Raw genomic sequence first — 15,955 nt, forward strand, 5'->3', positions numbered from 1 at the left:
AAAGACTTTCCAGTTGGTAAAGTGACTATTCTTATTAGGGGGTCATAAATTTTGGTTGGTGGAGAATTCTGGTTGATAGAGTGAGTTTACTGTACAGTGTTTGTAGAGTAGGTGTGCAAGACATGTCCGCTTTGAAAAATTCCTTCATCATGGATTGATGCAAGATCAAAGCACTTGGCCTGTTCAACCAGATTGTCTGTGTACTGCATCAGAATTGGCCAGATATTCAACATGCTAAATTATGGTCTTGGCGCATCTGCACATGTATGTCCTAAAACAAATCATTCAAACCAACCAGAATCGCTCAAAAATGCAGAGTAGCTCCAGGCAATTGCATACGTAGTTCCCTCCCCACCCCTCCCTATTACGAAAAGGTTGATGAAAACCTTTTTATTAAAAAAAAGTATGTAATCATTCTTTATTCTTAATCAGAATGAAGGAGTCATTGCATAGTATACAGCCAATACCATTCATCATCCTGAAAAAGCAGGAAATAAAATATACCCATAGATTACGCCGTATGGGACAACCCCATTTTTATCGGCGCTAAAACTCATGATTATGGCCATGATTGGTATATACGTCACCCACGACTACCTCCCCCTCCCTCTCTCCCCTTTCCCTGCCCCTGCCCTGCTTTTCTGTTAAGAGACTCTGTACTTGGAACAGGAGGCAATCTCAATTTTTTTGCCTTAGAAATGTATGTTTTACACAAGCAAGCAATGTAGGCCATGTTGCTAAGATGATGTGTGGGAATTTAAGGCACACACACACATTGAACACATATGGAAAATGACAAACCAAAATATGCCCTCGGGCAAAAATAACCAGCTACAAAGCTGGTTTCAAGTTAAAAGTTGTAACATTTGCTAACTTGTCAAATGACTGTGCTACAATGAGACAATTCAGTATCAGTGAAAAACTGGGGCAAGAATGAAAGAAAACCACCCTGAAGAAAATGACCAGGAACAAATGCACCAAGAGAACAAGATGTTTATATATTTAATTACAACTCATTGAAATCTGTCTGTCAGCATTTCCTACAGCACTTCAGATCACACTTCAGAATTGGCTGTAAAGCACTTTGATTGGCTTGTGAAAGATATTTTATTAATTCAAGTTTGTTTCTCCCTTCTTTACATTGGCCATTGCTAATTCTGAGAGTGTCTTGGACAATCTACCGTAATGAGAACTTAAAAGAATTTTCTTTGTTATTTTGCTGTATACGTGCAATATTATAAAAGTTGCCGTGCGAAGTGGTGAAAGTTTATGCCACTCTTTAAAATTCAGTTCCTTTGCTGACAGCCTCCAGCTACAGCCTGAACTTTCGATTTTCAAAAGCTGGCAGGCTGCAGTGTGCACACTAGAAACTCCTGTTTCCAAACGAGCAAACTCTTGTCAAAAACGTCAGCTCAGTCTTGGCCTCATTGAACGGTGGAGCAGACTCGGTGGGCCGAATCGCCTACTTCTGCACTTACATTTCATGGTCAGTTAACATATAGAATTGGAGTCTTTTTCAGAGGTGAAATGTGTCTACAGATTTCAGAATGAGGTCTTGTCACGCAATGTATTGTTTTAGTTTTAAAGTGTTTTCTGCCTGACTTCATTTTATGTCTTTTTCTGAAACAGGTTTCTGAACTGGTGAAGTTGCCTGCCATGTCCAAGCCAAAAACAGTGCTAGCGATAACTGATCTGGGCCTCCCACTAGGACGCAGGGTGGCAGCAAAGGCCATTGCTGCCCTTTGAAAAAGACTAGTACGTTTCTTCAGACCTAACTAAGTAGAAAGGAAGAAATGATAAATGCAAACTCCTCACATGCATCTGATGCTGTTGGGATATGTCAATTTACTTTATGGTTAATGCCTGTTGACATCAGCTTGCATGTTTACATCATTCACGCTCTGTTAATCAACCAATTCCCACATCATTGAAGTGGGCTGGGAGCAGGACAAACTTGTCAGAAAACCATTGTTATGTTTGACACTGAATTGTGTCTTGCTATTTATTCATTATACAATTTGGGGATGGTTTTGCATATCCAGCCGGAAGCCACACTGACAGAGAATGCAGATTATGGAATCGGGACTCGCAGCCAGATCTACAAGCTGCTCTCTCTCTAAACTCAGCTTCCCTGCTGGGAACATATGTTTGTGACTTTTGTTTACATTCATTCATTGAGTCTCTTGGAGCCTTATGTATTGTGGTGTGTCACACACAGCTGTTGAAACAAAATAATTTGAAATGTCCAGAGTACAGTTGGTTACTGTAATAAGAAAGCTAGGGATGTGCTTTGATGAGTTAAGTAGTCCTTTCTCGTTCTCCACTTTTATTACATTCTTTATTTAGCACAGGGCCACAAGCCAGGGCCACTCCTTGGACATCACCAGTGGAGACATTGGGTATTCAAGTGTTGTGCCTTTTCTGTATATATGCATTATCCTTGTGACTTTGTCAAGTGCTTTCATTTCCTGTGTACCCTGATTAACCTGTGAGTGCTACAGTCACATGCTTCATGCATGTGTTTAACATGTACGTCAAATCATTAAAACCTTACCGAAAGAATGCTATTTTCTTAAGACAACTGAGAAAGGCTATTAGTTTACCATGCTTGTTGTAGTTAGGAGATTGGCTTAACTGAACATGAGAACCAATAATGAAGCAAATTGATTTTTGATCTAGCAGCATTGGCTGGAATTCTCTGGCCATTCTCACCGGCAGTGCACACCCGCCCATAGGTTTCCCGCAGCATGGGCTGACAGTAATGGGAATTTCCATTGACGGTAGGAGAACCAGAGAATCCCACCACTAATAAACAATGCACCACCACCCACCAGCAGTAAACATGCAGCAGGCAGACCAGGGAATCTTGTCTGACGTATCTGAGGTGGAAATGTAATTTTGTCATTAATGCAGTTTGTCATTCCACAAACTGGAGTGGAACTTGTGGGATCTCTGAGAAAGTTGAGCCTCTCTCAAGTCTGATCGCATTCTTTTCCAGTGAAGCACAGGATGTTCAGCAGCTGGCTCTTATCTCTGATTTCCCAGTCAGTTCCAGAAGTTCATAGAGCATCATGCAAGCCTTCTAGTGATCAACTTAAGTGCGCTCATTGGAAGCCTGTAAAGTAATCATGGACATAAGACAAAGAAGAGAGGGTAAAAATAATTGAGAAGAGAAAGATATTCAACAATTTCTCACCTCAGCATGTCAGTGTTGCATACGGAGCCAGTTACACTGTCCTCATTTGGACAATGAGGGTTACATGGCAATGTTTCAATAGCACCTTGTCTTTTTTGCTGCAGCGTTAGAATTGAAGAATTTCCCATCCGAATGTACAATTCCTTTGACTTCTTGAACCCAATTCTGTTCATGTAGTTTTTTTTAAACTTTGGTGAAGAGCAGATGATTGGCTGGGTCCATAGCCAAGCACAAAGAGATGGGGTGAAAGTTACCTTTCACTATCTGCTCTTGACATACTTGTTGATCAGATGCAGTCATGAACCGGTTCAAAGTGGACAAGTATATTGAAGTCACGTGCTGAAATTAACAGTTGACTGCAGCCCAAATTGGCAAATATTAACAGGTTGCAATTGTTTAATTTCTGATGGAAAGTTACTTTGCTACACCCAATATTTGGGAAAAGATTACAAATACATGCTTTCTTTCAGAAAGTAAACTGCACTTGTCTAACGTATCTTATACCTTCAGGCAAACAAGCAGACATCTGAAAATTGCTAAATCTTGCATGACAAGGCTCTTCATGGTAGTTAAACAAAGAAGATAGGCAGGGACTATTTGGCCTTTCGAGCTTGTTCCGCCATTCATTACGATCATGGCTGATTGTCCAACTCAATAGCCTAATCCTGCTTTCTTTCCATAACCTTTGAACCCATTCACCCCAAGTGCTATATCCATGTGTCTCTTGAATACATTCAATGTTTTGGCATCAACTACTTCCTGTGGTAATAAATTCCACAGGCTCACTGCTCTTTGGATGAAGAAATGTCACCTCACCTCCATCCTAAATGGTTTACCCTGAATCCTCAGACTGTGACCCCGGTTCTCAGTTTGCAGCAGTTTTTTTTAATTCATTCATGGGATGTGGGAGTTACTGGCTGGGCATTGCCCATCCCTAATTGCACTTGAACTGAGTAGCTCGCTAGGCTATTTCAGAGGTGCAATTAAGAGTCAACCACATTGCTGTGGCTCTGGAGTCACGTGTAGGCCAGATCAGGTAAGGATGGCAGATTTGCTTCCCTAAAAGGCATTGGTGAGCCAGATAGTTTTTCCGAAAATTGACAATGGTTTCATGGTCAGTAGATACTTAATTCCAGATTTTTATCGAATTCACATTTCACCATCTGTCGTGGTGGGATTCGAACCCGGGTCCCCAGAGCATTGTCCTGGGTCTCTGAATTACTAGTCCAGCAACAAGTTTGATCAGGAGCATTCCAATTATACAGTGCTTTTCTGGAGTTTAACCAGATAATGCTTGTGCTGTTTTTCAACAGATGTTTATCAACCTCAGACCTGGCAGTATTGAATTTGTAAGCTTCTGTTGAGTTAGAAACATAGAAGATAGGAGGAGGCTATTTGGCCCTTTGGGCCGTCTCCACCATTCATTATGATCGTCGTTGATCATCCAACTCAATAGCCTAATCCTGCTTTTTCCAATAACCTTTGATCCCATTTGCCCCAAATACTATAGCCAGCTGTCTCTTCAATACCTTCAATGTTTTGGCATCAACAATTTCCTTTGGTAATGAATTCCACAGGCTCACTAGTCTTTGGGTGAAGAAATGTCTCCTCATCTCTGTCCTAAATGGCCTAACCTGAATTCTCAGACTGTGATCCCACCATCAGGAACATTCTCTCTGCATCTACCCTGTCTAATCCTGTTAGAATTTTATAAGTCTCTATAACATTCCCTCATTCGCCTGAATTCCAGCGAAAACAATCCTAACCTAATCAATCTCTCCTCATACATCAAACAGCAACTCTAGTTGGTTGCAAGGCGATCTTGTTTACTGCAACATTTCTACAAAATCTACATTAATTAGCTGCAATACAGAATATAAAAATCCGGAAAGGCTACCTTGAAAAAGAAATTTGCAGTTCATTTCAAGCTAGGTGAATGTGAACAATACCACATCCTTTAAACAGATGTGATCAAAAGGCTAATAAGGCATTGCATTCAATGCCAGTATAGTCAATGACAGGAGCACATCATAAAGAGATATGTTTTAGCTGTTCCATTTGAAATGATCCCTCTCTATTAGATTATCAAATGTTTTCACTGTGTTTGTGCCAACCACATTGCCCGTTGAATAAGGCTGCCTGCTTCAATTTTACTCGTCCTGGGAGGTGAGTATTTTTATACCTGGATTTTAACACTTTGTGTACTGCTGTGTTAATTTCATTTCACCAGAATTTAAAATACTCTGCCTTTAGTGCATTAATTTTTTAATTGACACTCATATTTCAAAAACCTGCGATGGGGACCATTCTATCCTCCAGGCCTCTGTCATTACCTAGTGGCTGCTGTTTTCAGGTTTTAGTGGTTCTTGGTGATGACACAACAGCTGATCTCTCTGGTCCTTGGCAATACAGTTCACTTCAGTATTTCTGGATAAAGGGGGAAAATGTAACAGCCCCTATTCTAACCAGTGGTTTGTATGCATAGCAGCTGAATTGTAGACTGTTATAGCTCAGTTTAAAAACTCGCAAGTACTTTATGGAGACCACCTGCACCATACGTTTTGCATCTTGAATTTAGCTTTAATGGTCATGATATGTTTCACTTCAGGTATGATTCCACAACCCACTAGAGACCTTTTAGCAAACAAAGTTTATTTAAAAATATAGTTAACATGTATAGAAAGAAAATTAGTAATATCTTTTATCAATTACAAAAAAATGTAATTATGTATTAACCTTTGATTTAATATTAAAGCTGTTCCAACAAACCAAAACCTTTCGTAAACAAAACCCTTTTCACAGACTTAACACAGCAGAGATTAAAATTTCACTTGCATGGAACTGGGTCTTTTCAAAGCCTGCATTTTCCTTCCAGGAGGCAAAGCTTACCTTGAGATAACCAACAGAATTTCCAAATAGAACAGAGAGAGAGAGACTTCACTTTCTTTCTTCCTTGATGCTCCTGCTAAAACTAAAAACTAAATTGCAGCCTTGGAATTCTCAAAATCTTCTTAAAGATATACTAACATCACAAGACCACAATTGCGCTCTCCAAGAATGAATAGCAGGGCCCTCAATGGCCAGCAAAGATATGTGGGTGAGTAACCAGAAAGCCGTTCTTGGGTGTGCAGTTACCATGTGCTCAGGACTGACAAAGGGTGCAACTTGAAGATTAATGGTGAAATTCCGATTGTTTCTTGTTTTCCAAGTGAAACCTCTGCATTTTTCAACAAAAGAATACACAGGGGAAATGACAGGCCATTTTTCTTCTGGCAATTTTGTGGTCCATCAGTTGCGATATTGAGGTCTGTTTTGATAACGTGGCCACAATAATGGTTGCGTAATGTGTGGGAAATCTGTAAAGGGTTAGTAAATGTTATAAAATATCTGGTTATATCGCAGCTTGGTATGTCTCCTGCTCTGCCCAAGTCCACAAGAAACTACAAAAGGTCGTGAGTGAAGCCGAGTCCATCACACAAACCAGCCTCCCATCCATTGACTCTGTCTACACTTCCCACTTTCAGGAAAACAGCCAGCACAATTAGGGCCCCATGCACACTGGACAGTCTCTCTTCCATCTTCTTCCATTGAGAAAAAGATACAAAAGTCTGAGGTCATGTACCAACCAACTTGAAAGCAGCTTCTTCCCTGCTGCCATCAGACTTGATTGGATATACCTTGCATTAAGTTGATCCTTCTCTATACCCCAGCCATGACTGTACCACTACATTCTGCACTCTCTCCTTTTCTATGAGTGATATGCTTTGTATAGCATACAAGAAACAATACTTTGTGCACCAATATGTATGACAACAAATCGAAATCAAATCAAAAAATGCTATTTTGTAACTAAATGGTTAAGTACTTTGTCTTACTTAGCTGTTAGGTTGTTTAGTGAAATGGAAATATTTCTTACATTTACTTCTAAAACTATTGTTTGCTATCAAAATAATGCATCAGTCTGATTAATAAAGACGTGAAGGCTCTTCAACTTGAACTCTCTACAGCAACAGCTCCTGCACTCAGTTCTGTCTTGCCTAAACTGTAACATCTCTGGCCACACTTTGCTGAATATTTCCACTTCAGTGTGTAGGCACAGATACCTTCAGCAGTAGATTAATAAATAGACTACCTAAAGGTGGATTCTGGTCATTGACTAATGATGTAAAACCACATTTGCGAATGCTGTCAAACAATGAATTCAGGCTGTTGCAGTTGCAATGGTAGGCTCGCAGAATTAGATGTTGGAAGGTACTTAAGGGTATGAATATACTGCAAGCACAGTCTGCTGTGTGCTATGCAAAGGCTAGGTAATGCTGAGATGGACAACAGCTTACAATGTACTAGGTGAAATGTGGAATTTTTTTTAGCAGTTTATACAGATGCACATTGATTTCAACTATGAGACAAGTTCCCTATTGCCTTAAAAGCTTCAACCTAGTATTCCAATGCTGTTATATTATCTTTGTCACCAGGGACCCTCAACAAACAATGCAGGTAGCAGAAAACTGTGACTATAAAATCAGTATTCTGTAAACTGTGTGTGACTTTATATGCCCTTCTCTGATCAAAACCTTCCACACACCTAACGAAGGAACACCATTTCTGAAAGCTTGTGGGATTACTGTCAAATAAACTGCTTGGACTCTAACCTGGTGTTGTGAGACTTCTTACAGCATTTATTGCCCATCCCTAGTTGCCCTTGGACTTCAGTTGAGACTCAACCACATTGCTGTGACTCTGGAGTTGCATATAGGCCAGACCAGGTAAGAACAGCAGATTTCCTCCCCTGAAGGGTATTAATAAAGCAGATGAGTTTTTGCAACAATCGACAACGGTTTCATGGTCATCAGAAGGTTCTTAATTCCAGCTATTTTTATTGAATTCAAATTCCACCATCTGCTGTGGCGGGATTCAAATCCGGGTCCCCAGAACATTAGCTGAGTTTCTGGATTAATAATCCAGTAATAATATCATGAGGCCATTGCCTTTATATGGCTATGTCTGCCTAAACATGTGAATGGTGCTCAGGAGAAATCTTTCACCCAAAGGTCAGTGCCTACAGTTAATGCACCACTTCCACCTTCTCAAATATTTGGCAGTGGGTGTTGCTTTCTTGATCTGACACAGAAGGTAAGAAACCTTCCACTCACCAAATTAACATTTTCTGTTAGAACCATTTTGTGTTAGATTCCTGTGCATCTGTTCAGATCAAATCTCCTGAAATTCAGTAAGTTATATTTGGGGAAAGAAAATATCTGATGTGATTATTTTTGTTTAATATGCACACTACAACAAATACCAACTTCTTCCTCTCAATAGAATTCCTACAGTGTAGAAGGAGGCCATTCAGCCCATCGAGTCTGCATTGACTCCCCAACAGAACATCCTACCCAAGCCCCATCTCTATAATGCCATGTATTTAACCTGCTAATCCCCCCCACCCACCTACCCTGCCAAACCCATACATTCTGGACACTAAATGATAATTCAGCATGGCCAATCCACCTAACCGGCACATCTATTGAGTGTGAATTAAAAGCGGAGGCGTTTAGAGTAGCTAAGAGTAGTGGGCGAGAAGAGGATTGGGAGAGGTTTAAATGTCAACAAAGATTGACAAAGAAGTTGATAAAGAAGGGTAGGATAAACTATGAAGCTGGGCTAGCGCTTAATATAAAAAAGGATAGCAAGAGTTTTTATAAATATATAAAAAGGAAGAGGCTGGCTAGGGTGAACGTTGGTCCCTTAGAGGATGAGACGGGGGACTTAGTGGTAGGGGATGGGGATATGGCGGAGGTCTTGAATAACTTTTTTGTTTCGGTCTTCACGGAGGAGGACGTGAATAATTTGCCGGATGTTAGAGATGGAAAGGTGGTAGGACTGGAGGGTCTCGATGACATTACTGTTACTAGAGAGGTGGTGCTCGACAGACTGGAGGGGCTGTTTGTGGACAAGTCCCCAGGACCGGATGGAATGCATCCGAGGGTCCTGAAAGAAATGGCGGAGGTGATAATGGATGCCTTGGTGGTTATTTTCCAGACGTCGCTGGATTCCGGGGAAGTGCCAGAAGATTGGAAAACAGCTAATGTTACGCCGTTGTTTAAGAAGGGTGCCAGGCAAAAGGCGGGGAATTATAGGCCTGTTAGTTTAACGTCTGTTGTAGGTAAAATGTTAGAATCCGTCATCAAGGAGGAAATAGCGAGGCATCTTGAGGGGAACTGCTTGATAGAGCAGACGCAGCACGGTTTCGTTAAGGGGAAGTCGTGTCTGACAAATTTACTGGAGTTCTATGAGGATGTGTCTAGGGCGGTGGATAGAGGAGAGCCGGTGGATGTGGACTTCCTGGATTTTCAGAAGGCGTTTAACAAGGTACCTCACAAGAGGTTATTACAGAAGGTCGGGGGCATGGAGTTGGGGGTAGGGTGTTAGCGTGGATAGAGGACTGGTTGTCAAATAGGGAGGCAGAGAGTGGGGGTCAACGGGTGCTATTCGGATTGGCGGTTGAACATAAGAACATAAGAACATAAGAAATAGGAGCAGGAGTAGGCCATCTGGCCCTTCGAGCCTGCCCCGCCATTCAATAAGATCATGGCTGATCTGTCATGGCTCAGTTCCACTTTCCCGCCCTCTCCCCATAACCCTTAATCCCCTCTCTTACCAAAAACCCATCAACCCGCTTCTTAAAAATATTTAGCGAGGCAGCCTCCACCACTTCAACGGGCAGAGAATTCCAGAGATTCACCACCCTTTGAGTGACTAGTTGGTGACTAGTGGAGTGCCCCAGGGGTCGGTGCTGGGGCCTCAGCTATTTACCATTTATATAGATGATCTGGAGGAGGGAACCGAGTGTATGGTGTCGAAAATTGCTGATGACACCAAAATTGGTGGGAAGGCAAATTGTGTGGAGGGTGGGGAGAGTCTACAGAAGGATCTAGATAGGCTGGGCGAATGGCCCAGGAAATGGCAAATGGAATTTAATGTTGGTAAGTGCGAGGTGGTCCACTTTGGTAGGAATAATGGTAGGAAGGATTATTACTTACGTGGAGAAAAACTGCAGCAGGCGACGGTGCAGAGGGACCTCGGGGTCCTTGTGCATGAGTCGCAAAAACCCAGCTTGCAGGTCAGGAAGGCGAATGGGATGCTGGCTTTCATCGCGAGGGGGATTGAATATAATAGTAGGGAGGTCTTGCTGCGGCTGTATAGGGCGTTGGTGAGGCCGCAGCTGGAGTACTGTGTGCAGTTTTGAGCGCCATACTTGCGCAAGGATATTTTAGCCTTGGAGGGAGTGCAGAGGAGGTTTACTAGGCTGATTCCGGAGTTGAGGGGGTTGAGCTATGAGGAGAGGCTGAATAGATTAGGCTTGTACTCGTTGGAGTTTAGAAGAATGAGGGGAGATCTCATTGAGACGTATAAGATGATGAATGGGATGGATAGGATAGAGGTGGAGAGACTCTTCCCGCTTAGAAAGGATAGTAGGACTAGGGGGCATAGCCTCAAGATAAAGGGGGGGCGGTTTAGAACAGAGTTGAGGAGGAACTTCTTCACTCAAAGAGTGGTGAATCTCTGGAATTCTCTGCCCGTTGAAGTGGTGGAGGCTGCCTCGCTAAATATTTTTAAGATGCGGGTTGATGGGTTTTTGATGAGAGAGGGGATTAAGGGTTATGGGGAGAGGGCGGGAATGTGGAACTGAGCCACGACAGATCAGCCATGATCTTATTGAATGGCGGGGCAGGCTCGAAGGGCTGGTTGGCCTACTCCTGCTCCTATTTCTTATGTTCTTATGTGAGAGGAAACTCATGCAGACACAGGGAGAATGTGCATGGGGCCAACCTGGTAGTGCTAACCTGTGCCAAGGAGCAGTGCCGGGGGCATTGCTAGGCCACTGCCTGGCTGCTGTTAACTTATTAATGTGATTCTGAAGTCGGGCAAACCTTGAGATCCCTGCAATAGTCGATGTAGAGATGGCAAGCTGATAACACACAAACATGATGTGAATGTGCCGGCGTTGGACTGGGGTAAACACAGTAAAAAGTCCGACAACACCAGGTTTTAGTCCAACCGATTTATTTGATAGTAAACGCACAAGCTTTCGGGTTAGTCCCTTCGTCAAGTGAATGGAGAGTTCTGGCCTCAGACAGAGCATATAAAGCACAGACAGTTTACAGATTACTGATTAGAATGCGAATCTTTAACCTGTGATCAGTGCTCCTTCCACTCACATTGTCAGCCACTTCAAGACTTGAACAGCAGGTTAGGTGTAAAGATTCACATTCTAATCAGTAATCTGTAAACTGTCTGTGCTTTATATGCTCTGTCTGAGGCCAGAACTCTCCATTCACCTGACGAAGGGACTAACCCGAAAGCTTGTGCGTTTACTATCAAATAAATCGGTTGGACTAAAACCTGGTGTTGTCAGACTTTTAACACGCAAACACACAGAGAACATGCAAACTTCGCAGACAGTCATCCTGGGATTGAACCCAGGTCCCTGGCACTGCAAGGCAGCAGTGCTAACCATTTGTGCAACCATGCCACGCATAACCTTTCCGAACAACATCTTGTTTTCTATTCTTAAACCACTGTACTGAATAAAACAATATGTCATTAGCTTTTCCAACTCACATGTGGGTGGGGAATTGTCCAGAAACCTTCACATTTATTTTTTAGCCAAATATCAGTCATGCACTGAATATAACAAAGCACATTTCCTCGCTCAGTGAAACAGGGATGCGAGACCCACTGATGTTCAAATTTAATTTGATGAATGACTTCAAATTCCAGAGAGATGCTAATCCATGCAGAACACTTTCGATAATAATGCCTTGATTTAACTTCACTTTAACAAAATCAATCAGTCAAATTATGATTTATTTATTAAAACTGAAACTTGCTGCTGTCTTCTGTGTTTTACTTTACCTGCTATATGCAACGGTTCTGTCTTCAGACTTCAAGAGAATGCATAATGAGGGGGATACAGTGAGCATTTCACAGAAACAACAGCTATCTTGTGACATAATCTGCCGATCATATTTATTTCCTTCTGTGGTCTAGCAGATAAAGAATAGTTTCTGACTTTTTTTTTCCAAAATTGTAAAATGAAGGTGAAAGGCCGAGGACTGAGGTGCAGGAGATTACGAATGAGAGCATAAATCAAAAAATAAGGTAGGTCAAGAGGAGTGATTAGAGAATGCTACATTTGCTCTTAAAAACCTGACGATTCCAAGAGAATCCAGGGACGATATGCACATACTGTATTGTGAGGAGAATGATTGGAAGGCCAGATGTAAGGGATTTAAGAAATGTCATGGGACAATTTAAGTTCAGATTCTTGAAGACAATTGCAATTAAGAGATTTTGCAGTTTGGAGATGCGGACAAATAAATGCATATAGAATTGTGATAGGTTTATTCCTGAGCATGGTATAGTTTGAACTGTTAGATGAGAGATTGGAGGGGATTTGTCAAAAGGTTGCTTATCAAATGAGAAAAGCTTTCTTCTACACCCTTTTTTTTGGATAAGCCATTAAGCCAATGTGGTGATGTTCCCATTATCCTGCTGCCTGCTTGGATGAATAGGAAAGATCCCATGGCATCATTTCAAATCAGAGCAGGGGAATTATCCCTGAATGTCCTGGCCAATATTTATCCCCAAATCAGCATAATGAAGGCAGATTGTTTGATCATTGTCACATTGCTGTTTATGGGTATTTGCTATTTACATGTTGGCTGGTACATTCGCTACATTATGGCAATGAGTACACTTCAAATACTCTTTCTGTAAAGCATTTTGAGACGTCAAATGGTTGTGAAGAACATGCTAAAGTTGCAAGTATTTTTAAGGGACATTTGGGTACTGCAATGAGAGGTTCAAGTGTCTGCAGGATAGATGAAGGAAGATGGGTTTGCTGCATAATTATCTTGTGTTCGTGAAGTAAGGAATGTTAAGTGCTGGGTAATAAAGGCAGAGGTCACACAAGCTGAAGAAGGAAGGAGCAGTGTGTGGGAGGTGACAGCTTCCAGGGAAAACCCTTTGGTCATTTTTGACTTGTAATTATGATTGATGGCAGTGCAGGTTGTTATGGCGGCATGGCTATATAATTGTGACTTGCTCAGAAATTCATGTTTGCAGACACCTATTACATTTTGGTTTATCTTCATAGTCAAATGAAGAGAAATAATCAAGGCATTAAGGGGAATAGCCAAACTGAAAGTACCTTAAGGGCAGTGAGTTGTTTCAATATTAACTGCAGTTTTCACAACTTTAGAGAATTATGGTTTGTCTTTGTGACTGTTGAAAGAATAAGGGTCGCCTTTCTCAGGGACGATATGCACATACTGTATTGTGAGGAGAATGATTGGAAGGCCAGATGTAAGGGATTTAAGAAATGTCATGGGACAATTTAAGTTCAGATTCTTGTATATTGAAGGTGATTAATGCAATACCATCAGAACTAGAATTTTAACTGGGAGTCCAGAGAATTTTTTAAAAAATATTTTATGGGATGTGAACATTGCTGGCATAGCCAGCATTTGTTGCCAATCCCTAATTGCCCTTGAGAAGGTAGTGATGAACTGTCTTCTTGAACTGTTGCAATCCATATGATGTAGACAACCCACAACACCATTAGGAAGGGAGTTCCGGGATTTTGAACTAGCAACAGTGAAGGAGCGCTGATATGTAACAGCATATTGTGTGACCTGTAGATGGTGGTGTTCCCATTGTCCTTCTGCCCTTGTTCTTCTGGGTGGTTGTGAAGGTTGAGGGTTAGAAAGGTGCTGTTGGAGAAGGCTTGACAAGTTTCTGCAGAGCATCCTGCATTTGGTATACACTGCTGCCATTGTCCACCAGAAGTGGAGTGATTACATACTTATGGTGCTGGATGGTATGCCAGTAGACTGCTTTACCTGGATGGTGTCAAGCTTCCTGACTGTTGTTGGAGCTGCATTTATCCAGGCAAGCAAGGATTTTCCATCAAATTCCTGACTGCCTTCTAATTGTGAACAGAATTTAGAGAGTCAAAGAATTCCAAACCTTTGCCGTGGTTTGAAGCCACAGTTGTTTATATGGCTTATCCACCTAAGTTCTTGGTCAATGGCTATCTCAGGACATTGATGCTGGGGGATTTGGCAATTGTAATGTTGTTGAATGTCAAGGGGAGATGGTTAGATTCTCTTTTGTTGGACCCAAGCCTGAATGATGTCCAGTTCTTGCTGCTTGTGGGCATGGACTGCTTCAGTATCTGAGGAGTTACAAATGCATCTGTGCATTGTGCAATCATTAGTAAACATCTCCACTTCTGACCTTATCTGGCAGGAACTAAAGTGGATGTTGGTCAAATAGATTTTATTTTATTCATGGGATATGGGAGTTGCAGGAAAAGGCAACATTTGCGCTTGTCTCTGGCTACCTTTTAGACATTGGTGATGAACTGTTTTCTTGATCCACTGCAGTCATCTGGTGTACTCGTACAGTGCTGTTAGGGAAGGAGTTCTGGAATCTTGACCCAGTGACAATCAAGAAATGTCAATACATTTCCAAGTCAGGGTGGTGTTTAAAGTTTATTTAATAGTCACAACTAGGCTTACATTAACACTGCAATGAAGTTACTGTGAAAATCCCCTAGTCGCCACAGCCATGTGCCTTTTCGGGTACACTGAGGGAGAATTTAACCTGGCCAATGGACCTAACCAGCTCGTCTTTCAGACTGTGGGAGGAAACCCACGCAGACATGGCAAGAATGTGCAAACTCTGCACAGATGGTAACCCAAGACAGGAATCGAATCGAGCCCCTGGCGCTGTGAGACAGCAATGCGAACCACTGTGTCACTGCGCCGCCCACATAGTTCAGAAGGGAATTTGCAGATTGGAGGAATGTTCATTGAGAATACAGTTCATGGAGAAAATGATCAGTTTTCTCAGGGTCATTGGGATAAAAAGGAGGATTCCAGGAAGTCACAGGGCCGTACTGGCAAGGTTCGAGAAGGGAGTAACCACTGAAAGAGCTGGAAGACCACCTAACTGGTCTTTAAAGTAAATTTACAATCAGCAGCTCTGTGTTGGTTGTGAGTGGAGATGGAAGCGAGCTTAGAATTCTTCAGACTGATCAATAGAGCAACTGGAATACAACAGAAAATGAGATGACAGACATGACTAAACAAGAGATAATAATAACCCTGATTTAAGGGAGAGTGTAAAACATGACAGCTTATTTCCTAGCCAGAATATCAACTGGCAAAGATAGAAAGTTCAAGGGAGTGGAAATAATAATTGGCCTGAAGAAAAGCATGCAAGGAATTCCTAAGCAGTGGTTCTGTTAACTAACTCGAGTCTCAAGCAGACAGGACTAGCTGAAAAGGTTTAATTTATGGCTGAACATTTGGCAAGAGGTGAATATGAGAGTGTAACTAGAAGATTGAGGAAGTGAATGTGACTTTGTTTTCATCACTCTTTAATAAGTGTTCTCATTCTCTTTAAACTATAACTGTCCTCATGAAATCCATAATTGATGTTAGTGTCACAAGTAAGGAGATATTCTTAACTGTTGGTTGTCATTGTGATGTTGTGAATAATACATTGGTATACATTATTTCTCCACACATCCCATCTCTTGTTTTAGAATCATTGAATCCCTACAGTGCAGAAGGAGGCCATCCAGCCCATCAAGTCTGCACAGATCACAATCTCACCCAGGTCCTATTCCCATACCTCCACAGGTTTACCTTGTTAATCCCCTGACACTAACATCAATTTAGCACAACC

The 15,955-nt window shown here is 41.8% G+C and overlaps 1 protein-coding gene across 1 annotated transcript in view; it reads left to right on the forward strand.

The window, feature by feature from the left end:
* Positions 1-6,513, forward strand: part of med24 (mediator complex subunit 24) — a 65,366-nt gene extending 58,853 nt beyond the window's left edge. The window contains exon 26 of the mRNA XM_080213393.1: positions 1,630-6,513. Within this exon, the coding sequence (XP_080069519.1) occupies positions 1,630-1,746 (117 nt within the window). The 3' untranslated portion in view covers positions 1,747-6,513. The remainder of the gene's footprint in view (positions 1-1,629) is intronic.
* Positions 6,514-15,955: the final 9,442 nt, after the last annotated feature.

The sequence above is a fragment of the Carcharhinus amblyrhynchos genome, chromosome 27 (assembly GCF_965287045.1).
Source record: "Carcharhinus amblyrhynchos chromosome 27, sCarAmb.v2.hapA, whole genome shotgun sequence".
Classification (NCBI taxonomy): Eukaryota; Metazoa; Chordata; class Chondrichthyes; order Carcharhiniformes; family Carcharhinidae; genus Carcharhinus; species Carcharhinus amblyrhynchos.